At 39.4% G+C, this 14755-nt stretch overlaps 1 protein-coding gene across 4 annotated transcripts; it reads left to right on the top strand.

The window, feature by feature from the left end:
* The first annotated feature begins 2567 nt into the window (after window positions 1–2567).
* Higd1a (HIG1 hypoxia inducible domain family member 1A) lies at window positions 2568–13987 on the top strand. Of its 4 annotated transcripts, none has more exons than XM_074059967.1 (4): window positions 2568–2723; window positions 8327–8445; window positions 12071–12205; window positions 12839–13987. In XM_074059967.1, the coding sequence occupies exons 2-4, from the start codon at window positions 8349–8351 to the stop codon at window positions 12886–12888; spliced, it is 282 nt and encodes a 93-aa protein (XP_073916068.1). In that variant the 5' UTR covers window positions 2568–2723; window positions 8327–8348; the 3' UTR covers window positions 12889–13987. The 4 variants fall into 4 exon arrangements, with proteins under 4 accessions (XP_073916068.1, XP_020027484.1, XP_020027485.1 ...); XM_020171895.2 differs by lacking the exon at window positions 2568–2723 and adding an exon at window positions 3031–3179; XM_020171896.2 differs by lacking the exon at window positions 2568–2723 and adding an exon at window positions 3215–3357.
* Window positions 13988–14755: the final 768 nt, after the last annotated feature.

The raw sequence follows: 14755 nt of genomic DNA, 5'->3' as shown, positions 1-14755 counted from the left end.
TTTCATAAAGTAATGCTTTGAAGGTGTGACTACATGGGAAAAATTAATTAATTTTAAATTTCATTAAGTATGACCAAATGCAGTCCTAGCCAGACAAGGACTGATTTGCATTATGCAACACTGAGGGAAAGCAAAGGGCAATGATGTGTCTGTGTCTTATTTCTAAAAAGAATGAGGATTTGCAAGCACAAAGCAATAGGTTCAAATTCTGGTCCCATCCAAAAAAAAGACTAAAAAAAAGGTTTTAGTCTTTTTAAACATTTTCAACAAAAAGATTATTTGTTACTACTTGATTCCTAACTCACTCAAAGGCTAAGACACCACAATTGAAAACTGTACCAATTCTATAACAATCCCAATGTTTTTTAAAATGATGCAGTATTTTGGAACTGGGGAAACAGCTATCATTATTGTTGTCAATTTCCTGTGACTTTCTTTCCTGCCTCTGTTCATGCTTTCTTCCTTCACTCAAACTGATGAGGCTCTTATACTTTTGTCAAAAGACAGGCCTTGGAGCCAGCCAGGCAAAGTGGCTCACACCAGTAATCTCAGCTACCCGTGAGGTGGAAGCAGAAGGATCTTGAGTTTGAGGCCAGCTTGAGCAAAGTTAGCAAGACTGTTTCAAAATCAAAATAAAAACCAAAAGGGTTGAGATGTAGCTCAAGTAGTAGAGCACCTTGTCTATCATATGCAAGGCCCTGGGTTCTATCCCCAGCAACACACACACACACACACACACACACATGCATGCACAAAAGCTTTGACCAGCCAAGGTCATGGCTAATATGTTGCTAACCAGGAACTTCCTTTCAGGCCTTGCTGAGTTCATATCTCATTCTCTGGAAATTAGCTAGTTAGTTAACATTATTTTGAGGTGTATAAATCCCCTTCAAAAATGAATATGCTTTGGTCATTGCTGCTGTTAGCCTTTGTAGTTCCAGAATTGAAGAACTTTGACTTCAGGTTTGTCTTCATATTGGTCAATAAGGCTGTTTAATTTTAATAATCCATCATGAGTAAGATATGCCATTAAGACAAATTTGTCTTTCCATGATGTCAGAATTTATTGAATAACAATAAATTCAAAAGCTATGTTAATCTCATCAGTTTTAAGTCACTGAGTGTCCTTGATTCACTTGGCAATCACTTGGGTTTTTATATCCATTCCTATTTTAATTACTAATATTAATAACCCTCAGATTACACATTACACTTCACAAACATTAAGTTATAGAACTGCTAGTAAAGATCTAAAGCAGTCCTAAGATTGAGAAGGGCTTCACTGAGGGCAAAGGCAGAGAGCTGATAGAGATGCAGTCAGTGCAGGCACAGTCACAGAGCTGTTCAGGGCACTGAGCTGCGCAGGTGCAGAGCTGGTTCAAGATGCAGTGTGTCCAGACAAACGCAAGCAGTTTGAGTGGGCCAGTCAGGTGAGGAAATCCTGCTGAGCTGAAACTCTAGGGACAGAATCAGGAGTTGTCTATCCATCTTGCGACACACACATTGAGTGGGCTCATGATGGGTGCTGCTGCATCTGTTAGGTGCCCCTCCTTTTTTTCTTTTTTTTTGAGTCTCTCCATGTACCTCAGGATCTCATAATCCTCCTGCTTCAACCTCCCAAATGCTGGGATTACAGGCTTATGCTGACATGCCTAGCAATGCCCCTCCTTTTATATGATCCAGCTGAGGGGGCTACATCATTCATTGATAAGCTCATGGGCCTGGTTTTTCTTATATGGTGTGTGTCCAGGTGTCCATGTGTTCCTGATTTAATTTGATAAGATCATAGGTGGTAATTTTTTATTTACATAAACATGTTATTTTTAAGTCTGTGCCTCATGGTTTATGCTTGACAGATGGGGGTTGTTCTTTTTTATAAGCTAGGTGTATCTAACATCTGGTGGTCACCTACTTGCTCAGCCAAGTAAGAAGTCATTCTCCCTTAGCACTCAAAATGGAGCCAACTGCTGCTTTATAAAATGAAGTCACTGGGGACAAGACTAAAAGCTACTGCTCTGCACCAAATGGAGTAACTCAGAACAGGGCACAGTCCACTCTCATACTCCTAATAGAGTCCCTGGTTATCCCATTTATCTTTCAAGGCCTCCAGTTATTGCAGCAGTGTCTTTCCTTCATTTACCATTATTGAGTTCCTACACAACACAAATAATGTTTGTGGAGATCCAGGATCAACCAGGCGTTATGTACCTTCAAAAGTAGTAAAAACCGCTACATAATCAAGGTATAGAGTTTTGAATTTATCTTACATGGCATGAGTGAAATGTTTCCTACACCTGTCTTAAGTGATTTTCAAAATCCTCAGCCCATGGACTTAGCACCTACCTGTACGCTAGCGCAACTGTCAGTCTGCCTTGTCATATTAAGAGACTATAGTCACCAATAGCCCCACGGTGCCCGCGTCCGTGTTTTGCATAATGTCCACAGATATTCCGGGGACAGTTCTGTCCCCGGAAGTTGGATGCCATAGGGGCCTCTGACACTTCCTTTCTTAGAGAAACGTCCCCAATCTGGATTGAGGTCGCAGTTCTCCAGACCCGGGCTGTTCCCCACTGGCGAATAAGCGAATAAGCTCTGGGAGGGGACCCCAAAGACGATTTGACAGCGCACGCTCGTGGCGAACCGCCACGAGAACGGAAAGAGTGGTCGTCCCGGGGACATCGCGTGCCCCCACCTCACTCGCAGCTTCCCGAGGCCCTGCCAAGGTAGAAACCCCTTACCCCGAGCCCCCCAGCCCAGCCCCGCACGGAGTTCCGCAGGCGGCCAGGGCTCTGGAACAGGCGTTCGCGGCGCTCGCCCCAGCTGCCCGAGTGTAAAAGGGCGAGAGAAATATGAGGTGACCCGGGACAGGAGCCAGCAGTCCTCAAACGACCTGGCGCGAACCCAGGATGAGCAGCCCTCACGTCTGACACGATCCATACACTCTAGTAGAAGCGAAGCCCCACCCGCCTACGGGTCCCAGCCAATCTGAGACCCGCTTCGGGTTGCCCCACCCACCGCGCACACGCACGCAACGCGGGGCGCAGCCTCCCCCGCGTTCATGCCGCTGGCTTGTGATTGGGTAGAGCAGGCTGTGGGCGGGACGGGGAGAAGCCCGCAGGACCAGGTGCTCAGTCAGTGGCCAGAAGCCGGTTGGGTCGCCAGGGGTCTTGTTGTCTTCCGTAAGTGAAGCAAGGACGGGTATTTGAGCCGCCATCACCAGACTGCGGGGCGGGCAGAAGTAGGGCAGCGCTTGGCTGGGCCGAAAGGACCGAGGGAGAGAGGGCTGGGGGTTGATGGAGAATGCACGTCATGAAGGGGGCGACGTGTAGTTGCTGGGGCCCGGGCCTGGAGGATCAGGTGAGAGGTCGGAAGGCCTTGGGGTCCTGTCTGGTAAGCGGATACGGAGGCAGAAAGGAGATGAAAGAAAAGCTTGTGGCGTGAATCGTGGCCAAAAGGGGGGGAGATTCGCCGGTGGGGCAATGATGAGAGACGGGATGGCAGTGCTTCTGGGACCGGGCGGGCGGGCGGGCGGCCACGGAGCCTGACTGCGAGGGCTGAGCGGCCAGTGGGGAGGGACAGGAAAGCGAGCGAGCGAGCGACCCCGAAGCCCTGACAAGGTCACAGGAAGAACGGGAGGAAGGGTGGAAGGTGAGGGGAGGGCGTGAAAGCAGAGGACCTTCCAGTCCTGATCGTACCCGGCTCCGGATCCGGAGTTTCCTCCCACCCTTTGCGACCCTATGGAGGTCGGAAGGCCTAGGACCCGGTGTAAGTGAGGCATCTCCTGAATTCACGAGAGGGAGCAGCCAAACTGATTCAGCAGTATTACTCGCCTTTCTCTTTTATGCCTGGGGTGGGAAGCAGGTCTTTCCCTCTGTAGGGTAATCCCCACTAAAGTAATCTGCTTCCGGAAGTGCCAGGCACCTTCCAGTGTGACCGGTTTGGACGCAAATTTCTGACAGGTTCGGCGGGTGTGACACACGTAGTTCGGAGTCCTGAGTACCAGGCCTCTGCTACTCATTTGTGCACCGGAATCGTTTCAGGGGGCTTCTTGAAATACAAATCCTTGGCCCCTGCCCCAGACCATCTTGAGGCTGTCTCCAGCCTGGAGCCTTGGCAGCCATTTTAAACAAGCTATAGGTGACATAAAATCAGAGTTTGAAGCCATTGTCTCAACATAATAGGCTGCGAAGATCCTCTGTTAAATCACCTGATGCTGGGCAATCCGTCGTCTCTTTTCTCCCTTCTGGGTTCCCATGTGTTTGTAACGATCTTCAGTAGTATGTCAGCGAAGCCTATATTCGTTTTCTACACGCTTGACTTTGAGTGGCTGATTGTTGATGGGTTACATAATTTAAATCACCAGAGAAAGAAGATTCCATTTAACTTGAGGCTGTGACTTACAGTTTTTATAATTCAAAGAGCGTTTTAGGCTTCTGTTAAGGAATGGATTTTTATATTTTTCAGATGAAAATTGGACCAGCATCATAAAATTGATTTAGTAATGGTCAACCAAAAGAACCCTAGACTGTGTATCAGGAGAGCTGGGTTCTAATCCTGTCCTTCCAGAGATGTATTCCTGGTGTTGAACAATTCCCATAGCTCTTTAAAACCATATACCCGCCTATAAAATAAGCATATTGATACTCATCTGGTTGGTTGTTGCTCTCAGATGGTGATTTGAGGTTATTGGCCTTGAAACTTTGAAAGAATATCCTTTAAAATTCAAGTGGCTGTATTTCATGAATGCTTGGGAAACTTCTAATTACTAAGCAATTATCAAAATTTTATACTCAGAACGTGTTTTAGATTTATACTGAAGTATGGTTTTATCATTTCTAGAATGATATAAAGATATAATTTGAACTTAGAATAACAGCTCTGTGATATGTGGTTTGATTTTATGCACATGAGGAATTCTTGGATCAGAGAAAAATTATCCTTAATCATTATTATTTTTTTTTAATGTGAAATGGTTTCATTATGTAGCCCAAACTGGCCTCAAACACTCATCCTCCTCTTAGCTTCCTCACTGTGGGGATTACAGGTATGCTGCACATGCTGCTGTCATTAGGCGAGTAATGACCACGTGGTTCCCCACACCCTAAATCTTAACGACAGTGCTGCTTTTTGAAAGTGAGGTGAACTGTCCTACACTTACAAGCTTCAGTCATGTCTAGGTAAGGAATGGAGGATAACAGAGTTCCTTCTGTTCTTTTATACGCAATAGACAGTTCTCTCTGTCCCTCCTAAAAAGAGAAAAAAACCTTTTGCTCAATTAATAGTCATCTACGTGCGAAATAATTAGAGGAAAAAATTACCAACTTTGTTTTTTTGTTTTGTTTTGTTTTTTCTTTTTGTAGTACTGGGTTTTGAACTCCGGGCTTTTCCAGTACTAGGCAGTGCTCCACCACTTGAGCCATGCCTCCAGCCTTTTTTCCCCCCTTTAAATATGCTGGGGATCAAATGCAGGGCCTTGTGTGTCCTAAGCTGGTGCCCTACTCTTGGGCTCTATCCCAACTTTCTTGCTCTGAGAAGCAGGTCTCTAGTAATGTTTTAGTTTAGAAGTAATTACACAAAGGAGGAAAATGTCTGTAGCAGTTTTTAGTTTTTAAAAATGGATTATAGTCTGTAGTAGTTTTATCTCTTGTGGTTACAAGGAACCAAGACCTACTCAGGTTGTCATCTCTTTTTTATAGATACGATATAGAATAGTAAAAGAAGTTAGCACCTCTTTTGGGTTTAGGTTGGCATTTTCACACTGGTTAAATTCTTCTAATGTATATAATTGGTTTTTTTTCACTATTTCAAAATAAATTATCTGAGAATAATTTTAATTGTTGAGAATAACTTTTTAACTTATTCAACAAGCATTTTTGTGAAATGTTGCAAGTATGCAGCACATTGAAACAGGCCATGGTTGTGTATATGAGCAGGTATAGGCCCCTGACTCCAAGGGTGCTAGCAAAAGAAACAGATGGTTATAAGGATTATTATAAAGAAATTACAGGGTGTATAGCATTTATGATAAACTTAGGCATTCAAAGACTTCCCAGAGGAGGTCAATTGAGATGCAAACCTGAAAAAAAAATCAGCAATTATCTAGGGAAGTTTCCGAGAGGATGAAAGTGGGGGATGGAGGACAACTGTCATGCGCAGAGGAATCAGCACATTCAAAGCTGTGGAAACAGAGCATTCAGAAAACTAATGTGAGAATGTGGGGCTGAAGAGGGAAGTGGAGGAGGATTTGTGATAAACAGTCACAGCTTTTGAGAATTTATGATTAGGTAAGAAGACGCCTACGAAGCCTAGCTGTCTGAGATAAATAGTTTAATCCCTCTATCTGGTCCATTTACATAGTTTCTTCAAATCAAGTCTTGACTTTTCTCTGTGAAACTTCTCAGACCTCCTTTGCTTAAAAGACGTCCCTCCAAATTCAGTCCCCATGTTATGTTGTTGGCAAGTAAGCATACCCAGTCATCTTTCTTATTTAAAAAAATTAATTTCTTAATCATTAGCTACTTCAGTATTTTTGTTTGTGGTTTTTGTCTTTTCTTTTAGATAGGGTCTTGCTTTGTAGCACAGACTGCCTCATCCTCCTGGGTGCTGGGATTTCAGGTGGGTACCACCATGCCTGGCTCCTTAGTATTTGTTACTTGGTATTTTTTACTTTTTTTTTTTTGGCAGTCCTGAGATTTGAACTCAGGGCCTCATGCTTGCTAGTCAGGCACTCTACCACTTGAGCCAGTCCATCAGCTCAGTCTTTGTTTTATCGCTGCAAATATAGTAAGGTCCTGAGCCTAGAACTTACTGAACTTTGTATATAATAAAATTTCAGTAAGCGTTTATTAAGTTAGGAAATAATGGAGAATAAAAAGAAAAGGAAACAGAGATTTAATTCTAATCTGAATTGTCTCCTATCTAGCCAAGGTATTTTCTCTTAAATGTCAGGATTGACTCTTCTCAATGGAGGTTTGGAGGGAAGAATTCACTTTTCAAACTAAACACGCCACCACCCCTGTCACCTCTCTAGAGCTACATTTTCTTTGAAGGCAGCAGGATGCACACAAAAAATCCAGACGTGAATGCAAGGTTCTCTAAGGGTAATAGGAGGGGCAATTGAGTTTTGAGCTTATTGTAATTGAAACTTATCAGAGATGGGTGCTCTGTATACCGTTTGACTTCCTTATTTTACCTTATGAGTAAAGTTCACAAGCAGTTCAAAATTGTTCTTCGAAGTATACACAGTTATTGTGACAGGTGAAATTGAATTTGTTACTGTCTTACTGTAGTAAAATGTCTATAAACTTCCTATATAGAGAAGAGGAGTGAAAGGGAGAAAGGAACCTTTACTCCCTATGATAATGGGAATGAAATTTTACCCTGACCTCTTATTCATATAACTATCAGGCCAGTCTCTTGCCTTTTTGGGTACCAATTAAAGGAATAATGTTATGAAAAGAAGTAGAAAATTTTAAAGAAGAAACCTGGGAAATGTAAGGAAGATCTGTAAAGAAAGGTAGGTAAGTACAGTGACATGAATAATAAAAACCCCAGGGCTGGGGCTGTAGCTCAGTGGTAGAGCACTTGCCTTGGATGCACAAGGCCTTGGTGGAGCAAATTATCCCAGGTCATTAAAAAAGGTTGTATTATGTTCAACTGAACATAAAGTCTATTCAAAAGGAGCCACTTCTAGCAATCCTACTTAATATATGTCTGTAAAAGAATAATCTGGATAGAAGATTTGGCTATTAGAATAACTGTGATCTTTTCCCAAAAGACAACCACCATCAAAAATATAGATTAGTGTAACAGATTGGAACTATTCCAAGTTGAGAATAGAAGCCAGGTAGCATGTCAGAGTTACTAAATCCACAGGGAGAGCAATAAACCCTGTGTTTAACTACACTTAAAAAAAGGCTTAATAGGATTTCCATTGAATAGGCAGTAGGAGGTATACTGGTTTGAATAACTGAAAATTGTCAAATTGAAGCTGACTAAGAATGGAGATAGCCTGAAAAATTAATAGCTACTATTGTTATTGATAAAATTTCAGTTTTTTAAAAAATGTACTGTTTTTAATAATATGATGTTAAAAAGAAATTGGTTGTATGGGAGAAAAAGCAAAATGATGTAATATTTACAACTCTCTTTAATAACATTTTCAACTCTCTTTAAAGGCTATAGTTTAAAAATACAGTTAATTTCTAATTTTTTTTGAGTTGATGGATAACATCAGGTTTCATGGAAACAGGAATATTAAATCCATTCAGGTTAGCAGTGCTCTAAATGCTTTTAATTACAGGACCTCAAAGAAATTCTCTTTCAGGAAGATTCTTCAAGCAGTCATAATGTCAACCAACACAGACGTTTCTCTTTCTTCATATGATGAAGATCAAGGATCTAAGTTTATCCGAAAAGCTAAAGAGGCACCATTTGTCCCTATTGGTAAGTCTAATTTTGATATTCTAATAACCAGTTTGCCATAAGCTTGAAACAATAGATGCATGATAAACTTGTTTATCAACCATATCCTGAAATAATTTATTTTCAGTTTTTTTCTCATCTTGTTGAAGTATGTTAAGATTGGCATGATGTAGATCTTATCACAAGAATTGTAATGTGTATTTTCAGATACCCTGTTTTATTTACTGTTACTTCAGTGAATAATGTGCTAGGAGATCCCAAGTCCACTCTCAGGCTCTATGATTTGCCAAGACACAAAAGACTCAACAACAACAAAAAACCTCTTATGCTTATGGTTATGTTTATCATAGCAAAAGGATATAGGTGAAGTGCACAAAGGAATATGAAATGAGGTCTGGGAGAAACCAAGCACAAGTGTATGGGGTGCCCTCCCAGTGGAGTCCCATAGGGTATACTTAATTCTTCCAGCAATGATGTGTGGCAACACAGGCAAAGTACTGCTATCCAGAGAAGTCTGCTGAGCCTTGGTGTTGAGGTTTTACTGAGGTCAGTCACATAGGCGTGCAGTGCCCTGAAGGCCTTACACACATTAAACCTACAGCTATGATCATCTTACTAGGAAATTTAAAATCAGCAAATTGTAAGAGTTTATTCTAGAAACCAAAAGCAAATTCAAATTATACTTAGTGTTGAAACACTAGAAGCATTCTCTTTAAAGTTAGGAATAAGACAGGGATACATGTGAATACTGCTGTTGTTGCTTGAAGTTCCTAAACAGTTACTGACACATGAAAAAAGCTGAGGACATACTTTAGGAAGAAACACTATTGGTTTGCATTTATGCAGTTATCTATATAGGAATTCCAGGAAAATTAAATGAAAAGCCATTAGAAAGTTACTTTCACGAATGCATCAAAAAAAAAAAAGAAAAGAAAAGAAAATCCAGGAATTGCAAGCCCTAGAGAAATTAAAACTACAAAATTATTTAAGGACACAAAATATTTGGATGAAAATTGGCCAATGTACCACGTTCTAGTATTTCCATTCTCAAATCCTCTTTCTCATTATTAATGGTGCATTTTTATTTTATCCCTTTTGGGCCTAACTTTCTAGAGGTGTGGCAGTTGTTTTGTTTATTCTAAGAACTAGTATTTTTTTCCTTTGGATGCTAATATAGCTGTTTCAGTTTTCCTAACCTCTCAGTTTTTACTTTAATATCCAAACCCAGTTGGAAGCACTTAACTTCTCAGTGCTTAGGGTATATATAGAAATATGTGTATTACTATTTTATATCTTAATTCTTAAATTTTGGTTTTATATTATGCATTCTAGAAATTCAGCCTTTTTGAAATTTGGAATTTTCTTTGTGGCCTAATGAATGATTATATGTTGAAGTTGCATAGATATTTGAAAAAAATGCGTGGTGTCTTTTAATATTTAAAGTATTAAATTTTATTTATTTAAGAATATAAAATTTTAGTAAGGTTATCTGATATCATTTAGTTGTGTAGTTCTAGAAGTCATCTTACTTTTTCCATTTTGCTTATCTTCTAATAGTGTGCTTGTGTTGCTGATAATCTTTGCTTTGTTTGCTGTATTGATTGAGAGCTTTTATGGGTTAGCCTTCTTCTTCTTATAAATCGTCTGTATGTGTGACACAATCAGTGCACCTTTCCTAGAATCCCTCATTGATACTCATTACTGTTGATATTCTTGCTTTCTCTTTGCTTACATGGCCGAGTCTTCACATTGCCCATCCTTCCATTTGTATCTCCTATACAAAGCATGTGTCCAGGTGTTTTTGTTTTTTAAGCAAACTAGAGGAAGTTAACCTACATTCAGCCTAAGTCCTCTAAGTTTTATTTCTACTATTTATGTTTTTTCTCTTTTTTTTTTGTTGTTGTTATTGTTTTTGGTGGTACTTGGGTTTGAACTCAGACTCCAGCTTGCTGGGCAAGTGTTCTACCACTTGAGCCATACATCCCAACCCTTTTTGCTTTAGATTGTTTATGGATAGAGTCTTTCCTGGAATTGCCTTGGATAGCAATCCTCCTACCTCTGCCTTCTGAGCAACTGGGATTTAGGCATGTACCACCATTTCTAGCTCATTTGTTGAGATAGGATCTAACTAACTATTTGCCTAGACTGGATTTGAATCGTGATATTCCTGTCTCTGCCTCCCAGGTCACTGGGATTAGACATGTATCAACATTCCTGGCTCATTTGTTGAGATAGGGTCTCACTAACTTTTTCCCTGGATTGGCCATAAATCATGATCCTTCTGTCTCTGCCTCCCAAGTAACTGGGATTATAGGCGTGTGACACCAGGCCTGGCCCTAATGAATGTTTTCTGTTTATTTTACTTACTGTTTCCTCTTTTTAATTTTTCTTTCAATGATTTGGTAGTTCTACAGGTATTCTGTACTGATGGTGGTTACATTTATTTAAAGTATTTAAAATGAATATAAGTTTATTCCCTAACTCAAGGTAAGACTTTTAGCATATATTTTTGTTGTAATAATCATAATCTTAATTCCAGTTAATAACTTTTCTATATTACACTTATTTTTCACAGAACCAGTATAGATTTTAATAGCTTTTTTTTTTTTTTTTTTTTTTTTTTTTGTGGTATGGGTCTTGAACTCTGGACCTGTACACTGAGCAACTCCACCAGCCTTTTTTTGTGAAGGATTTTTTCGAGATGGGATCGCTTGAATTATTTGCTAGGCTGGCTTCGAACTATGATCCTCCTTATCTCTGCCTCCTGAGTAGCTGGGATTACAGGCGTGAGCCACTGGCGTACTGCTGGATTTGACCAGCTCCATTTCTCATCGTTATATTGCACACATTGTATCCTTATTTCTTGAGCTCTCTGTTTTGACTTACTTTTTTCATTTGAATTATTTCCTGTAGGTTTTTATATAATAAAGTACATAAGTGGTGTACTTTGAAAATGTGCAATGTCATGTCCTGAATGATTTTTGCCCTTGAAATCAATAAGAGCTTGGCTCTGTATAGAGTTTTAGGGTCATAATCCTTTTAATTCACAGTCTTAACATTGCTCTGTTACTTTCTCCTTGGTCTTGCTCTACTTATTAGTCTTTTTAGTGCAGTGTCTCAAACCTTGAAGGATATGGGCAAGATGTGTCTCTCAGTGATGGTAACATGTGATTGCATCTGCTATATTAACTGATTACATTCAGGGAAGGAAGTAGGATGGAGAGGAAGAGTTAACCATTCAAGACATTCTGCACACTGGTTCTAATACACTAGCTTAATTCCTCCTAATTCCCTGGTACTCTATTGTGATGGGGGATTGAATCCAGGGCCATGTACATGCTGGACAACTGCCCTACCACTGAGCTTCATCCCCAGCCCTTCTCTGGTACTCTTTTAAAAGAATTTGTCTACTTACTCCAAAAACCCACACTTATAAAGATAATCTTGACTTTCTGCGTTTGCTACTGTTTGCTATAAGTTTTACATTTCTGGTTCTGAGGGGGAAACTTAGAAACTTTGCATGTTAGTTAACTCACAGTTTGATAAAGAATCTTATAATCGGAAGTAATTTACGGATGGTAAAATCATCTCGCTTCCCCCCCCACCCCCCGTTGCATTAACATACTTGTGACTGTTTGCTTTATAGGAATGGCAGGTTTTGCAGCAATTGTTGCATATGGATTATACAAATTGAAGAGTAGAGGAAATACAAAAATGTCCATTCATCTGATCCACATGCGTGTGGCAGCCCAAGGCTTCGTTGTGGGAGCAATGACTCTTGGTAGGTTCCAGCAGGAAATTTTCAAATTTGTGGTTCCCCATTAGTGCGTTTCTTTATAAACAAATCAAGGCAGATACTTTTAGCTAACCTTAAAATGTCACCTTAAATTTGAAAATGTCACTTACTCTTTTTCCTATGAAAACTTAATTAATAAAAATAATTTAAGTAGTGACATAGTTTTATTGTCTATGATATATTCTACTGAGATTTTAAAGAAAGAAACTAAAATTAATCCTGCCCATGACTGAGTTTCTAATTTTAAGTAGATATGCAAATAAGCTTGGTAATAAGATCCATTTTCTGAGAAAAAAAAAATATGATTGCTCTGGTTTTATGTATTAAGAATGCCTCCTTCCAAAGTTGCCAGGTACCTATTGGTTGTTGTATAAAACAAGTGTTGTAGCATCGTGACCTTGTCATATTAGCCTTCGAGCAACTTTGATAATTCTGTATAAAAGGAATTTTAGAAATTGAAATGCTTTAAGAAGCCTAGCATGTAAGCTCCTGGGGTTGTAATCTCCTGCGTGTACTCTGTAGTAGCACGGGTGCTATTTTTAGCTGTTTTACAAACTCCTTTGTGTTTGCTTATTGAAGAGACTATTTTAATGCTTACCTAGCATTCTTTTTCTTTAGGTATGGGCTATTCCATGTATCGGGAATTCTGGGCAAAACCTAAACCTTAGAAGAAGAAATGCTGTCCCGGTCTTGTTGGAAGTCCTTGCTTTAGTTAGACATCTCATATTGAGGTTATGTGTTTGTGTCAGAAATAAATAATTTGAGTGGATTCAGACAATAACACCATATTTTGAATAATGACTTCTTTTCTTGTAGGCTTAACTTGCTTGGTGACCAAATTATTAGTGACTAGTTTGCTAACCTGGTCACTCGGGAATCAAGATAACACAGAGAAACATGTCATCTAAATGTACTTGATAGTATTAAAATGTCCTCCTTTGTAAACCCTTATAACAAAATTAGTTCCAAAGAAGACAGCAGGCCAGCCCTGAAGTGCTTCCCATGTGCTGCAGGATGTCACAAGCTTTGTATATTATGTAGGAATCCCATTTGCTTCAATTACTTTAGCTTTTTTCTGCCTACCATGTGAACTGTTTTGAGAAATTCAGTCTAGACTTTACTGCCTCCTGAAAAACTTTCATGTAAGTGCATGAACTATAATTTATGCATCTTCTCACAACTGAAAGTGTGTGCGTGTGTGTATTTGTGTTTAAACCAAATCTGAAAAGCTTATAACAAAGCTGCATAGAGGCAGTATTTTAGAATCCAACTTCTAAACGTGAGAATAATTTAATTACGGTTCCAATTTAGCTCTTTTATAATTGCAGAATTGTATTTTTGCTGCTATTATATTAGAATAATTTTTAATGTCATATTGATATAATAGAGATATTTTTTGTTTTGTTTTGTGGTAATGGGGATCAAACCCAGGGCCTCACACATACTAGTAAGCATTCTACCACTGAGCTACATCCCCAACGCAGAAAAAGGTATTTAAAGTACTAATACAAAGGCAAAGACAGAACAGTTTTAAATGTGGGCAGTATATTTCTTCTAGAAGAATCATAAATTTTAAATAGACTACCTAAAATGGCAGTCATTAATGGATTATGAATAAGCTGGTTTGGTCAAACATTCTTTACAAACTTTGAAATACTACAGAATGCTTTGGTGCACTTGTAAAAATTCTTTTGTCTAACCTGAATTTACATTCCATGATGGTAACATGGTATATGTATTGTTATTAAAGTGGGTGAACCAATCAAATGTCCTGTATTTATTTCAGTTTAGAAAAATAAATCATTCCTCAGAGTAGCATGAAAGTTAGGTTCCAAGGAAATAGACTATTTTGTGCCTTAGGTAAGAAGCACAGTTAAACATTTCTACTCTACCAAATAGAGATAATAGCTAAAACATTTACTGAGCATTCATTATTTGCTCTAAGAACTTTTAATGTATACAGAGCCCAATTTGTTCCTGGGTTTATTACATGTGGTTTTGACTAAATATGGTCCCAAAAAAAAAAAAAGAATGAAAAAAAGCAAAGTTCCTGAGTGTACAGCTCAGTGGATACAGAGAAGCTCTCAGTTAGTCTTCCGTTGCCATCAGTTGTGTTTTAATCATTGTGTGATCTGCTGTTTCCCTGCCCTTAATTTTGTGAAAACCTGCCTCCCCAGAAGCAAATGGTGTTCAAAAAGCAAGTAAAAGTGAAAGTGCTTAATTTAAGTGATGAAATGACAACTTGAGATTTGTTGAAAGGTAGCATGTCTTTAGCAGGAGTTGGGTGGGAAAAAATGAATCAAGCATTCACAGTACAGTGCTGAGCTCTATGCATCCTGAGCATTCGTGGGTTTTCCTCAGTGGAGGTTTCCTTGGAAACACAAACCCACAGATAGATTCTAAGGGTCAATTGTAATGTCATTTAAACTTCCTAATAAACTGTAGGATTCTCATTTACTAGTGAAAAGACTGAAGCATGAACAGCTGAAGTAACTTGCTCAGGTCACATATTAGAGGAGATTGTATGTTTGGGAG

This window comes from Castor canadensis, chromosome 17 (genome assembly GCF_047511655.1).
Source record: "Castor canadensis chromosome 17, mCasCan1.hap1v2, whole genome shotgun sequence".
NCBI classification, from domain to species: Eukaryota; Metazoa; Chordata; class Mammalia; order Rodentia; family Castoridae; genus Castor; species Castor canadensis.
The sequence above is the reverse complement of the archived record's forward strand: the minus strand, read 5'-3'. Positions and strand labels throughout refer to the sequence as shown.